Source organism: Thunnus thynnus, chromosome 12 (assembly GCF_963924715.1).
Source record: "Thunnus thynnus chromosome 12, fThuThy2.1, whole genome shotgun sequence".
Taxonomy (NCBI): Eukaryota; Metazoa; Chordata; class Actinopteri; order Scombriformes; family Scombridae; genus Thunnus; species Thunnus thynnus.
This window is the reverse complement of record NC_089528.1, coordinates 22,069,227-22,083,728: the sequence shown is the minus strand read 5'-3', so window position 1 is coordinate 22,083,728 and position 14,502 is coordinate 22,069,227. Positions and strand designations below refer to the sequence as shown.

The window sequence follows — 14,502 nt, the reverse complement described above, 5'->3', positions numbered from 1 at the left end:
TCTGTGCAGAGCAGAAAACACTGTGCATGTTAGCACATGTAAACTGAGGGAGGAGCTCTTCCTCAGGTTACAATTGATAGCTATGTTTTGAAACGGCCTCACTAACATACACAAACACATATAGTACACAGCTGCACATATTAACACACACAGTCGACATAACACATCAAATTAACTGCATGAACGCTGTCATCATCATCAGTTTTATTTGTGCTCAGAATTTAGTTGACAACACAATTTCTAGCACCGAAACTGAAAATCATATGGACCCAAAAATGTTATAAAAAGGGGAAAGGAACAAAAGAAACATAAATATATAAAAGGGGTACACGTGTTTTATCAACCAGGGAAAAGAGTGACATTACAGAGGATGGATGGCATTTAGAAAATATCTTTTAACAAAAGAATGTATTTTTTTTTATTGGTTTGATGTTCTTCTTGGCATTTTACAAGCTACTGAGCTCTTGCAGTGTTTGGTCCAGGACTTGGTGCATTCCTATGTTTTCCTCTTTCGCGTGTGATAGGTTCTCTGCAATAAAAGAAGTGGCAGCAGATATAAAATGCAGTGTCACAGGTGCAATAATAGCTAATAAAGATAATAATGAAAGCTAATAAAATACGGATCATTTTAGAGAAGGCAAAGCAAAGGAAAACACTTGTGTACAATATGTAAACCTAAAACTCTGACTTTTCTACTGTGGTCAATAAATATGGAAACTTTATTATATGACTGTATTACTGACTGTTTAACTAAGGCATGAGTGTAATATAACTTTCAACCATAAGTGGGGAAAAGCGCAGTGGTAGAGTTGTGGAAAGCAGGCTTACTTGAAAAGACAGAAGACAAGGTAAAAGAGAAAATATCTTTATTGAGCTTCAGTTTAATGGAAAAGGAGAAATGAGAGGAAAGGGAGAAAAGACAAAGTGCTTCCAATCAGACAAGGAGATAAAGAGAAATGAAAACACCATGAGCTAGATACAAGGTTTACAAGGTGTTCATATCATTGAGGGCATGATCCAGCTCCTCACTGATAGCCTTGTATTTCAGCTTCTGAGTGTACAGTTCGTCTGCAGGTCAAAGATCAGGCAGGGCGGAGAGGAAAGCAGGTTCAGAGGAAAATGCAGAGTTGTGCGGAGAAATGCGGAGGAGAAAGAGAGAAATCAGCGAGGTCAGATCAGAGAAAAAGACGAATGAAATTAACGACAAAGATTTGAAAAGTTTGAGTAAAGAAACGATCACTGCAGCTACTAAAGGAAGGATCAAAAATGTACCTTCTAAGTCATCTATGGACTTTTCCAGCTTAGCCACTGTCCTTTCTGCAAATTCTGCACGGGTCTCCGCCTTTGGAAAGAGAATAAACATATCAATCATACAGAAACAGCTTCACACACCTCCGAAAATAAAGCTTGAGCAGATATGCACCCACCTCCTTAAGTCTGTCATTCAGGACTTTGATCTCCTCCTCGTATTTGTCTTCTTTCTCAGAGTACTATACGGACAGAGAAATAGTTGAAGGAAATCAGTTAATTGCAAACACAATAACGTCACGTTTACTTTTCATTAATACACACTTTACATGACATTTGTCTGTTTTTAAGAAAATTAGATGTTAGTTTTACAGGACAGGGTGTGGGACATAAAGGCAGGTGAAATATCCAGGTGAGCTGCTGAGTGGTTGTAATGGGTCATAACTATTATATGAGTGTTAAAGTGTGACATCATTTTCAGGTCAAGCAACTAGCATAGATAAACAACTTGCCTTATCAGACTGAGCCTCTAGAGACTTCAGGTTGTTGGTGACATTCTTCAGCTCTTCCTCCAGGTCTCCACACTTACTGTAGGAATAAAGCAAAACATTAAAAACTCTTTTCAGTAACTGTTTCTGGCATTTAGTATGTTTGAAGTCGACTTGTTAGCTTGTCTGTAAACATGCATGTAACTTTTTTTGATGTATTTTTACTTACAGTTCTGCAATTTCTGCCCTCTCTTCTGCTCTCTCCAGCTCACCCTCCAGGATGACCAGTTTACGGGCGACCTGGTTGTAAAGAGACATAAAATCACAGTCAGGCAAAAATAAAAAGGGCATCAGCTTCATCTAAAATCTGGAAGTCAGCTGAAATGTGATCTATGTGCGCCCCCTACCTCCTCATATTTGCGGTCGGCCTCCTCGGCGATGTGCTTGGCTTCTTTGAGCTGCATCTCCTGGATCTCCATCTTCTCCTCGTCTTTCATGGCTCTGTTCTCAATCACCTTCATGCCTCTGATGACGGGAAATAGACACACAAGTTTTAGCACAGCGAGACTACAAGGAGACCTCACGTTTGAAGACGTTACTGATGCAACAGAGTATTGTCAGACACTTACATAACTCATCAGTTTGAGGTGTCATTTTCAATTCAACGTATCATTTATTCAATAACGTACACATAAACAATTTATGTGGTTAATCACTCTGCTTCAGTCCAGACATTATGAAGATGCTTCAACTCTGTTTTTGCATTTCTTTTCTGGTTTGCTTTCCATGACGAGTTTTTCTGAGAAAAAAAAATCCCTTTGAATTTCTTACACTAAACTAAATATTTTCAGAATCAGAAGCTCCAAAAACTTGTCAACTAAAATATTTGCCTGGTCGATGGATTACATTTCACATTTTTTTCCTTAAATATCTCAGAACTTAAACTAAATAAAACACTAAAAAAAAACATCATGAGGGCTAAGCTAAAACTGTGAATGAATGCTGGCAATGAATGAGCTTCTTATCTCTAAAAGATCAAGCTGTCGCAAGCATTTTACAAACAGAGATAATTTTAAAAATATGCTACAGTCATTAAAGGGAACTATATTACTTTGTTCTTTTCTCACTGTTGTGAAAATTTAGGGCGGTTAAACTCTACATGGTAACAACTATGTCTCTCATTTGTGTTTCCTGCTTTAGGATTGTGGGTAATGTAGTATTTTACGTAGACAAAGTATTAATTATTAGCTTCCAGTCATAAGAACCATTTTCCTGTTTTGTAGTTGATGACATGTTGATCTACATTTTATAGTTACTGTATTATGACTTCTAATGAAAACACCTATGGTGACAATAATTTCTACTTTAAACTTTTATCTCTATTGCTGAACATAGAAATCCTCTCATGTGGCCTGTGTTGACAGTCACCTTTCACTCTCATCCGCAGCCTTCTCAGCCTCCTCCAGTTTCTGCAGGGCTGTGGCCAGTCTCTCCTGAGCACGGTCCAACTCCTCCTCCACCAGCTGGATCCTGCGGTTCAAGGATGCCACATCGCCCTCGGCCTATAGAAGTATGGCAAGAGGGAGAGAGAGAGAGGGGTCATAGGTCAGACAGGAAACATGTTTTTGCCTCAGGAGGAAGGACGCGGTTTGGGAATGTTTAAGCTGTGGAAATGTTCTGTTTTTGTCATTTTGTAGGATTTTGAGCGGATGTCAGTTCCTTGTTCAGTCATATATACTTATATATATATATAAATGCTGTTATTTATCCCTCCTTACTCTCTGGAATCATGTGCAATACTCTGATATTGCATGTGTTCCTGTTTTCTTTTCCCTCTGCCACAGATTTCTTAAGTGTAATCCATTTCACTCTTAACTACCGTGATGAATTTGATGATGTTCTGAACTTTGCAGCTTGACCAGACACTGTACTTTGACCAGATGGCCTGAAAAAAAAAACATGCTGATGTAGACTCACGGTCTGGCAAAGTTTAAACCCTGTGACACATCTCAAGTGGCACAGCTGGCTTGACTTTTGTAATGTGGACCCATGTATGTCTGAGGAGACAACAGATTGCTTCTTGTCAGCCTGTTTCCTGTGGGACTGATGTCACAGATAACCACCTCTGCTCTCTTCTTCCTGTGTAGCGACAGGCCAAGGAGGAGCAAGGAGGATTGCAGCTCCTCATTTAAGATATGTGTCAAACATTATTCTGCCAAACAGCTCAAAGGGCGAGCAGAACAAAGACTTTTGAATGTTTGACAAAAAAACCCATTTCCATAGTCCGAAACAGCTGATGGAAAGAATCCAAGCTTATAAAACGTTATAAATCTGTATTCATACAACCACACTGACATTATATCGGATACTCAGGGTGTTGGAAGTATTTCTGGGTGTTTTACACCAGTGGTTCTCAAACTTTTTCACATCAAGGACCCCTAAACTGACACAAATTAGACCACGGACCCCCATTTGATAAGATTCTGTCTCAGTGTGCCCCGTCTGATTTGCTTTAAGATGTTCTGTGGCAGAAAGCGTATGAAACCCATGACCAACATACTCATACATTCTGTCATCTGGTTAATTATGGACGTAATTATGATAAAAATGAATTAGACTATTCCAATTTTTGCTGGGGACCCCCTGAAACCCACTCAAGGACCCTTGAGAGTCCCCCGGACCCCACTTTGACAACTGTTTTACACGGTATAGGGCGGGTTTCAATTAGATAACGCAACCCGAACAAAAGTCTGCGAAGGAATGTCGCCACAATGATGACTCACTTTTCCGATAAGCTTCTAAAATGACTTTATGGAAACATTAGAGGATATAAGTATCAAATGTACTTCTGGAGTACGCAGGTTGGGTTTTGAGGTTGTTATAGGAGTGTTATATGAGTATTATTATCGCTACCGGCAGTCCAACACTGACGGTGTTCGCGTCAGTTATTTACAATCATCAATAAAGATGAGCAAGAGGTTAAAGATAAACCCTAATAAAGTGTCTTTCATTGGATAAATGTTCAATAATCTCACTTTTTCGCGCAGTTCCCGTTCAGTGTCCAAGTCCCTTTGTACTGCCAGTGCTCGATCTTCTGCCTCATCAACTTGCTGCTGGAGGGCTTGGATTTTCTTCTTAACCACCTCCATAATCTCGACTACTTTGTTTTCTCAAAAAAAGGCAAAAATAAAAATGTAAACCCGAATAGAGGAGTGTGTATCCCAAAATAAAAAGGTATTGATATGCGTCAAAAGTTGCAAGCACCGAGGAAAAACTTTTTCTCGGGCAGGAAATAAGGGACGTGCAGTGTTGGGATGGGGAAAAAAAGGGCTGGGAGTTTTCAGGAAATTTATGGCGAGATCCTCCAATCCTGTGAAGAAGCCTGTCTCAGATGACATCACAGGATTTAGGAGGGGGAAGGCATTGCTCTTTTCCTTCACAAAAGAGGTGTGTATGTGTGTGTGGAAGTCTGGATTTGCTATTGTGGACTTATATGGCAAATAAGGTGTTGCTTAGGCTGCATTTTTCTGCTCTGATTAGAGAGAACAGTTGTCTCATGTGAGTCATCTATCTGATTCAGATGTGCAGGTATGAGCCGTATCTAATGTGGATCGTAATTTATGACCGCTGGTGTGAAGAGGAGGAAGGAAAATGAAAAGTTTGAGCGAGAAAGGCTTGTTGTAAACTTTATAGAAATCAAAAGTCCAAAGATCTGCTTTTACACGAGGAGGAGGGAGGGTGAAGGGTGGGGTGGGGCGGTAATAATCCTCTCCAACAAGGGTTGTTGACCTGCAGTGGCTTGGAATGTAAATTGATTTGGTTGCATACATGACCCGCAGCCATCGGGTGGCGACACATTCCTTTCAGCGCCCCCCTGCTCCTCCTCCTCCTCCTCACTTTTCAGAGCAAAGCCTGGGTTTATTTTCTCTTTCTGTCCCTGTATGACATATATATGTATCAGTATCCTGCATGAGCGGTGTTGAAACACATTGGAAGAAGAAGTAGATACGAAAAGCAGCGTCTCCAAGACAGATATCATCTGTGATCTGACCTTTAACCTTTCTTATCTTAACCTGATTTCACTGGTAGTTAAAGAGCTACAATGACTTCACTGAGTACTTTCATGGGATGCTTTATATTCGATTCAGTTTTACTGCAGTCATTAGAGCTGAAAGGGTGAGTTGATGAATGGATTATTAGAAAGCTCATCAGCAACTATTTTGATAATCGGTTAATCGTTTTAATAATTTAATTAGGCATTTACATTTGCTGATTCCAGCTTCTCGATAATGAGAATTTGCTGCTTTTCTTGATCTTACGTGATAATAAACTGAATATCTTTAAGTTTTGACTGTTGGGCAGACAAAATACATCATACTAGGCTTTAAAAAGCTGTAATTGTGAGGCTTTTTTTTCACTATTTTCTGACATTTTCCAGACCAAATGATTAATCAAGAAAGATAATGAAAATAATCATTAGTTGCAGCCCTTTGGTAGTTATATGTGTGTACAACAAAACACAGTCTTGTTACACCTATATAATGCATCTTCCTAAAAGTTAAAGAGAATTTTTGTGCGTCCATGTTGAAACCATTGTTTCTCGGGTGTCGTGTCAATAATATTGGTCATGGCTGCCCAAAAAAAAAAAAGCAATCTGAAGTGAGTCTGTGTCTGTCTCCACATTTCTTTTGCTTTTACTGCTTTTACTGCTCTAAGCCAACTGAGATATCACAGGAAAAGAAAAGATCATAAATCAAATAAGTGCTCTTTAAAGGTGAGTGGTCATCCTGTTATACACCGACAAGGTATGTACTGTACGGCCAGACAGAGGGAAATGTAATGTCTCCGCCCCAAAAAAGGCCAGAGCATTGATTTCATTAGACACTGCAGTATGGGGTTCTCTGTTTGCTTAAGCTGCATTCCTGAGATTCCAGGTCGACTACAGGCTGGCCAAGTTTTGTCTGTGCTTGAGAAATAGCTCTGCTTCAGACCTCAGTGAGCCACCAATAACTCAGTAGCTCCCGATACTAACTGAATAGGTTAGAAGATGCAAGTTATTCACACTGTATGTGGATGATTGTTAGTTTCCTTCACGAGGTGATCCTAAGGTGTTGAGTAGGAGCTTGAAAGTTAAGTGTGGGTAGTTAGTGACTGATATGCTGCACGGCGCCGCTGTGTTTGGTACACAAAAGGGGATTCAGGCTTGAATGACTTGGCCTCTTTAACTTCAATATAATGACAAACCTTTGACATAAAGGTCATATTAGTTTGTCTTTTTTATTCCTTTGTTTCATTGCGATCAAAGAAGGTTAAAAGGTAATGCCTTTCATTTCAGTAATTACAACTTCCATCATAGTGTTCCATTATTTCTGAATGTTAATGTTTTATTCATTCTGCTGCTATGTGTCATCACTCTAGAAACAACCAAACTGAACTATTAAAGGCGAGTCCAGACATGGCCTTTTCTGGGAATGCAAGCAGTAAAACAACACTCATGTCTGAGTGTACTGAACACTGTTTTTTTTACTCTAATTTGATAGAAAAGAACTTATCTTTGCTTATTTTGGTTTTACTCATGCAGTGATATTTCAGTCCATCTGAAAAAAGGATATTGATAGTTTATACGACCGAAACTTTGGTTGTGGTGTTCCACTGTAATGTGGATAATTTGTTTCAGATGGCGTCTTTGTGGTGAACTCACATCTGTGGCCTTCTTCTCCGACAGTTCCAGTTTCTCCTGAGCATCCTTCAGGGCCTCCGAGTACTTGTCCAGCTCATCTTCTGTTCCCTTCAGTTTCTTCTGCAGAGCGAGCAGCTCATCCTCAAGCTGTAAGAAGACAAAGATGAAGGATAGTCAGAAAGAGTACAGCAAAGCCAAACCAACTTTGTACTGTGGAAAAGTAAGAATGTAAAGTAAGAATCAGCATGCTGAGATGCTTACTATGGCAAGGAGGTATAATGTTTACACTGTTCATCATCTGTGTTTAGCATGTTAAATGCTAAATTTTGCTAATTACTGTAGCACTTAACACAAACTACAGCTTAGGCTGACATGAATGTCATTAGTTTTGCAGGTATTTGGTCAGACTCCAAAATATTGGAGAAGTTAAAATTTGGACCTGACGATGACGCTGGATGTGAGGTTAACAGATCACCAAAGTTATAATAATTCATCCTGAGAGGAACATGAATGTCTGCACCAAATGTCACAACAAACCAATCAATAGTTGAGACATTTCACTTAAAATCACAAATATTAACCTCGTGGTGGCACTAGAGGATACATCAGGAGATCACCAAAGTCTTTAGGTTTTATCATCTGGGGACCATGAATGTACAAAATTTCACAGCAATCCATCCAATAATTGAGATATTTCAGTCTGGACCAAACTGGTAAACCAATGTTCATTGTCATCCTTGGAGCGACACCTCTAGTGTGGCTAAAACTTAATTGCACTTGATAATCCACAGAACATGCTGTCAACAGCTTTCATCAGGACTATTTCTTGTATAGAAAGTAGTTCCAAAGTAAATCCTTCATGATGAGGACTGTGGGTTGTTGAGACTAACCGGGACGCCGTTTGCCAGTGAATGTTTAAAATTCTTTTATAATTTGGGTGAACCAATCCTTTAATTGCTGCTTTAGTCTGTGCCTGTTTTGTATAATAGATGTTGATACTTGAGTATTAGTTTTGTGTATTTTCAGTGTCTTCCGTCAGCCTAACTACACTCTGACGTTCATCTCATCGTGCCAAGAATAGCAAAGAAAGAAAACATCTCTTAGCACAGCTTGTGTCTCCGCCATCCAAACAAACTAAAGAGCTCTGAATAATCTTCTAGGATTTCATGCTGACTGTTCCTTGATGTGTAAGACATGCTGGGGGTCCATATGTGCGGTGCCAATGACAACTGTCACTCCTTGTGCTCTCTGAGGGTATGATTAGGGCATTAGCCACCAGAGAGAAGATTCTTTCCACTTGCTTTAATGTAGATCCTGGCTTTGTCCGTTCCTCTCCAACTCACTGCTCTCTAGCATTCCACTCGTACCGCCACGATGAAGACACCGCCTCCCACTGTGCAATAATTGCCTCTTTTTAGAAACCTCAAATATCCTATTACATCCCTAGATCCTACTTTGCTTGTATCAAGTGGTACAAGAATGCTATCATCAAGTTGGCCCTTGAAATATCAAGCTGCCAGAGGCTCTTGCACTCCAACACCAAATATGGATGTACAGATATTTGGAATTTGTGAGGTTTTGACATGGTAGACTTAAAATCAGATAAGGATGCTGGGTAATGCAGTCCCCTTGATTCAGAGCAACAGCTGCTATAGATGGGTTGTTTTACCTCCTGCAGCACAGTTCTTGGTTGCTTCAATGAATCCCTCAGGTTCACTGTGGATAATATGTCCAGTAGTCTTCACTCTGGTATTCTGTTTGTGCCTCCCTGTGGACATAAACTACCTTCTCCACCAGAAGACAGGACCCTGGGGCTCAGGATCAGCTGCTCTCTGTATTTCAGCAGTTGGTACTTTGGGAAATACTTGACATTTTGTGTTGAGCCTTTCGACAGTCTGCACAAGTGTTTTTGTTTTAGAGCATTCAATTATCATTGGAATAAAAAAAGAACACCAATATGTTAATCTTTTATTGGCTTTTTTTCTCCCCAACATAATAAATCTAAATTCAATTTGGGTTGTTGTTGGACTACAAATTAAATCACTTTAACGGACAGGTCACTATTTCCAATCTAATTCTGAAAGAACAACTAGATGTCACAATAACTTTGATATTTTTATTGCTCCAGATAGTGCTGGAATACTTTTACATTCTGATATATGTTATGATGTGGAAAATGTACATAAATCTACATATACAATAATCCAGTAGAGTTTCCATATGCATACATTGTACAAAAAGTCTTGACCGTAAAACAAAAAAAATGATAATTTTGTTACTTTAAAAATTACAGTTTGTTATGATTCATTTATTTGGACAACAGACTTTAACTATATTGTTGCAGCACCTTTCCTTTTGTGCTTATTAATGTATTTTCAGTCAGTGCTTCATCTTGTATATATTAGATGCTCATAATAGTATTCTAGTCTTTTTAAACATAACTTTTCTACACTATGCATCTTCTTATACTTTCGTTTTCTGTTATGACACTTCAACTTCCCTGTGTGGGATCAATAAAGTTATCTTGTCTTATCTTATATATGAAATGATAGTATTGAAATGTTGCCTAGCTAACTCCAGATTCAGTATTACTTGTGTTATACAAGAGCACGTATTGTCATCCATCACATCCATCCTTTGTTCCCCTTAAATCGCATCAGCCATGTCTCACCTGCTTGCATTTATCCTCTGCTGCCTTCTGGTCGGACTCAGCTTGTTCCGCCCTGTCGATGGCATTCTCCTTATCCAACTTCAGCATCTGCATCTTCTTCTTGATGGCCTCCATGTTGACAGTTAGGTTTCAGTGACTTGCAGGTTTCAGAGAGAAAAAAAAAAAGTTTTTATTTCTTTTTAGGTGAAAAGCTGTTGCAGATGTTTAAAGGAAGACCCGTCACAAGAGCCCTCGCAAGGTTGACAGAGAGAGAAACTGGTAGATGCAGAGAGGAGGAGAGAGAGACAGAGGGAGCTGAGAGTGCGAGTGAGCAAAAGAGAGGAGGATGCAAACTGAGAGTCGGTAGAGCTCTGTGTGATTTAAACTTGACTAGAGGTTTGGAGACAGCCCCAGTCCCAAGTGACAGCCCTTTCCCACCGTTTACCCTTTCCGCCACTCCCCGCCTTGGCTACTCTAGAGCTCACTGTGCCCCCCTCCCTAATCTAAACTTCACCGCTCAAAGGCTCCTGCAGGAACGATGTGGTGACGATGTTTTGGCAGTATCCAGCCTGTCTCCTTATTTGGATCACAGCCGTTTTGTTTTGGACGGAACAGGAGAGGAATAGCAGATAAGAAGAAAGATCAAGCTCTCAGACATCAAAAGGACATTGTTCACATTAGTAATATGAGTTAGTGAAGGTTCACTTTTTCCCCTTTGGGCTGCGTATCTATATGCCTGTGTTCTTACTTAGGAATGCTCAAATTGATGTTAATACCAGAGTTGGTTAGAAAGGACATAGTTTTCATTCTACTGCCGAAATGAAAAAAGGCTGTATGGAAAATGATCCAGCCAAAGAAAATGTGGGGAAAGAGCTGTCGGCATGTGATCTACACCAGGCAGCAAGAGCTTTATAGTAGAGTTGCACAGACATAAACCATAGGTCTACTGCAATTAAGATCCTCTTAATTACTACTGGTTTGACAGACCTTTATTTAGATCTGTTTTCCACAATTTGTAAGGCATACAATATAAAAAGCATGAAGAATACAACTTGTGTTACTGAGATGGTTTCCAGAAATATGATTTTATACTGCCTTTGAGATGTTTGGAAAATAGGTCATGCACAGCTTCGACTTCAGGCTCTTTAGTATATTTGCTCAGTAAAGTTTGTATCAGAAACCAAATGACAGAAAAATTGAAGAAATGAAGACAAAATAGAATTGGATATTAAAATTAATGTTTTTATTTTTTATTTTACAATTAATCTTGTTACAAACAGTGATAAAAGTGTAATTGTCGTAGTGAGTGGGAGGTGCACGAGTGCGCGTGTGTGTGTGTTTGTGTGTGTTTACGTGCTGGTGACATCAGCACCGATGGACCTGTCTACTTGCTCTCAACTCTCATGTGCCAGCTGCCCCGGCTAAAAATAAAAATTACAAGGAAAGTCAAAGAACAGTGAGGCGTATTTAAGAAACATCTAAAGATAAACTTGAACGAATGCATTTATTTTCAATTTTATGTTGCATTGCCACAGATTCTGTTGACATTCCCTCGATTGATTTTCTTCTTGATACACACATTTTACTTTAAAAACACATTTTCCATTTGGCACAGAGAACACTGTGTACGAAGAGTCAATTGACACCAAACCTGAGGATATGTGCCAGTTTTCTGCAGTTTTGAGGAGAATGTCTTCCGTAGTCTAGTGGAAACTGTGCATATCCAAAGTTGGTGATCATTTGTATTTTTCCAGGTAAACTGAAGGATTAAATTTTCCTTTATATGAAGAGAAAATTAGCCTACTTTTTAAGACAAATGAACCATTGGTTATCTGAAAAATGCATTGTCACAAAGCTTTTTACTTTATGTAAAGCTGATGTTTTGAAGACACTAAATGTCAAATTGTTTGGAGATCATTAAATGTGACATTGGATCCAGCTCTGCTTCATATCACATCCCAGTTATGTAAAGAATTGCAAGTTACACCGTGTGTAACATTAATACTATTATCTCCTGAAAAAACAATGCTCGCTAATTGCCTTTTGAGTATGGAGTGGAAGTTTTTGAGGAAACTAAACTAAGCATAGACCCAGAAATCTTCACTCTTCCCTTTGAGAGAAAGACACCAACAGCACAGAAAACAGGATAGAGAAACTTTAGCCTTTTTTGAATATGTTTATGAAAGTTAACACAAACTTACATCATGACCTGTTACGAGAAGAGCAATGTGTGCCTTATTTGGTCTGTCAAGATGCTGGCTGCTCAAAATGTTATGATAACAGATTGCATGGATACCGTTCTGAAGATTTAACGCAGCAAATGTTGATTTAGGGTAAAGATATTTTCATTTGATGAAACGATTTTATTTGTGCAGGGTGTATAGTAAACAGAAATGAGTTTTGAAGCCAGGAGAGGAGAACAGACAGAGAAAGAGAGAAAGGGAGAAAGACAGTGGAGGTAAGAGAGAGAGAAATAGAGGCAGAGTGAATCAGATGCAGAGTGAGAGAAATCAGAACCCTCCCACAGGAAACCGAGCTAAACTCCTCTTCTCCTTGTATGGTAAAAACTCCCCCAAAAGCCACAGGATCGCCTTGGGAGTAGAGTCAAAGTCCTGCTAAGTATAAATCACAAAGCCATGGGAATGGCAGAACAGATTAGAGTGTATATGAATGCTACCATGAAGAATACAAATTTGTACAATTTTAGTCTTAAGTGCTTGATGTCATGCAAGGGAAATGTGGACACTGATAGTAGAGTTGGGTCAACACTGTATGAAAAGAGCATCATTTCCATGCAGCTGCATACAGCAGTTTTATCACTACAGTGAAACAGCAGTGAACATCTCATATCCCCATGTTTGCTGTGGCAATACCTGAACGTCTGACTAATCAAATATGTAACACTGGTGTGATGCAATGACTCATAGTGTACCGAGACAAACCCATTTGTCAACCAAAGTAAACACGTCAGCACTGCTAAGCTCCAAAGCTTCTGCACAAACATGTCCGCTCACTACGCAATAGCATCCAGTGAACTACAGTCCTACACACAAACATAGTGCATAGTGTATGGAAGTGGCTGAGGGAAGTGGTAATCTGTTATATTTGGCTCTGTAACTCAGTCCAGTTGTATCTGTGACTTCTAACAATGTCTAGGCTCCATCTTACCAGCCAAGGGATCAGAGATCCGTCACTTCGATGAGGCACAGTTGTCTCACACAAGCCTGGTGCTGAAAGGCTTTTCACACCAAAAGGGGTCTTCAAGAAGAAGACTTGCATAGTCATCGCATTTTAATTTATAAAAGTCATTTTACTGTGCCTCCTCCACATGTAGTTTTAACAGAGTGTAGATTGTTCATTCACGCAGCATTTGTATCCGTAGTTATCTTTCATCACTTCACATCTGTATCTTTGTATCACAATACAGAATAGTGATACCAGAGGTGAAAAGTACCAACTGTTTGTGTTTGTTATTTTAATGCTAAGCCTCAACTACCTCAAGTAGCTTTGTGTATAATGATACCCTAACATGTTCATGAGTGGTATATTTTTAGGTATAAGAAGCAGGAGGAGTATATGTTTCAGGAGTGTTTTCACCTCTCATGAAGTCAATATTTGTTGCTTGGCTGCCATTTGAACTTCACACATCGGCAGTTATAATCAGAGGGATGCTCAAGTTCATTAAAGTTCAATATTGAGTTTGGGCACATCAGCATAAATCCAATACAGCAGAGTAAAAATCTGATTTCAACGTCAGTAAAGTTTGACACACATTTTCATGTTTACCAATAGAAATTATTTTTCATGGTTTGGCTTGGCCTCTTAGTTCCAGTTAAGGGGAATTTTAATGGTATACAAAACTATATTAGACACTATTTTAAACAGTTCGGGGAAGACTTTTTCCTTTTTTAACATGACTTTTCCGCTGTGCACAAATAATGGTCCGTAAAGAAACGGTTTTCCAAGCCTGCAAAGAGCCCTGACCACAAATCCGTCCAACACTTTTGGATGAATTCAAACTCTGACTGTGATCCAGGCCTTATAACCCAACATCAATGCCTGAACCCACCAGCACTCTTATGTCATAATAAGAGAAAATCCCTGCAGTCAGGGTCCATAATCTTGTGGAAAGCCCGTGGTTTTAGAGTGACATGTTAAAAATCAAATATTCAGGCATCTGCATACTTTGGTTGTCCACATTACTTTGTTGTTTAGTTTACATTCACTAAGCCCGCTGTGAGCATGTGATTCATTGAAGAGTGCATTGATGACAACACAGCAATAAAGGGGTCAAAGGAAGGAAATTACTTGTGAAAATACGTTCTGAGTCATAAAAATAAAGGAATGACGAAATGATGATGGATGGATTGATGGATTTTGATCATTAGGCTGGTTTATAGTGTACAGTTTAATTCATATTTTTCACGTAAGAGGAC

The 14,502-nt window shown here is 39.3% G+C and overlaps 1 protein-coding gene across 2 annotated transcripts; it reads right to left on the bottom strand.

The window, feature by feature from the left end:
* Positions 1 to 189: 189 nt before the first annotated feature.
* On the bottom strand, positions 190 to 10,459 carry LOC137194446 (tropomyosin alpha-4 chain-like). 2 transcript variants are annotated; one of them, XM_067606347.1, is made up of 9 exons: positions 10,088 to 10,459; positions 7,438 to 7,563; positions 3,165 to 3,298; positions 2,144 to 2,261; positions 1,966 to 2,036; positions 1,761 to 1,836; positions 1,428 to 1,490; positions 1,273 to 1,342; positions 190 to 529 (listed from the first exon to the last, which is right to left on the bottom strand). In XM_067606347.1, the coding sequence occupies exons 1-9, from the start codon at positions 10,199 to 10,201 to the stop codon at positions 447 to 449; spliced, it is 855 nt and encodes a 284-aa protein (XP_067462448.1). In that variant the 5' UTR covers positions 10,202 to 10,459; the 3' UTR covers positions 190 to 446. The 2 variants fall into 2 exon arrangements, with proteins under 2 accessions (XP_067462448.1, XP_067462449.1); XM_067606348.1 differs by lacking the exons at positions 7,438 to 7,563; positions 10,088 to 10,459 and adding an exon at positions 4,772 to 5,066.
* Between the last annotated feature and the right edge of the window lie 4,043 nt (positions 10,460 to 14,502).

Excerpts from the sequence above, each read along its gene's own strand:
- LOC137194446 (XM_067606347.1), bottom strand. The coding sequence starts at position 10,201 with ATGGAGGCCATCAAGAAGAAGATGCAGATGCTGAAGTTGGATAAGGAG. Across the intron at positions 2,037-2,143 it reads CCGACCGCAAATATGAGGAG|GTCGCCCGTAAACTGGTCAT; the intron begins GTAGGGGGCGCA and ends CTTTACAACCAG. Across the intron at positions 1,343-1,427 it reads TGAATGACAGACTTAAGGAG|GCGGAGACCCGTGCAGAATT; the intron begins GTGGGTGCATAT and ends CTCTTTCCAAAG.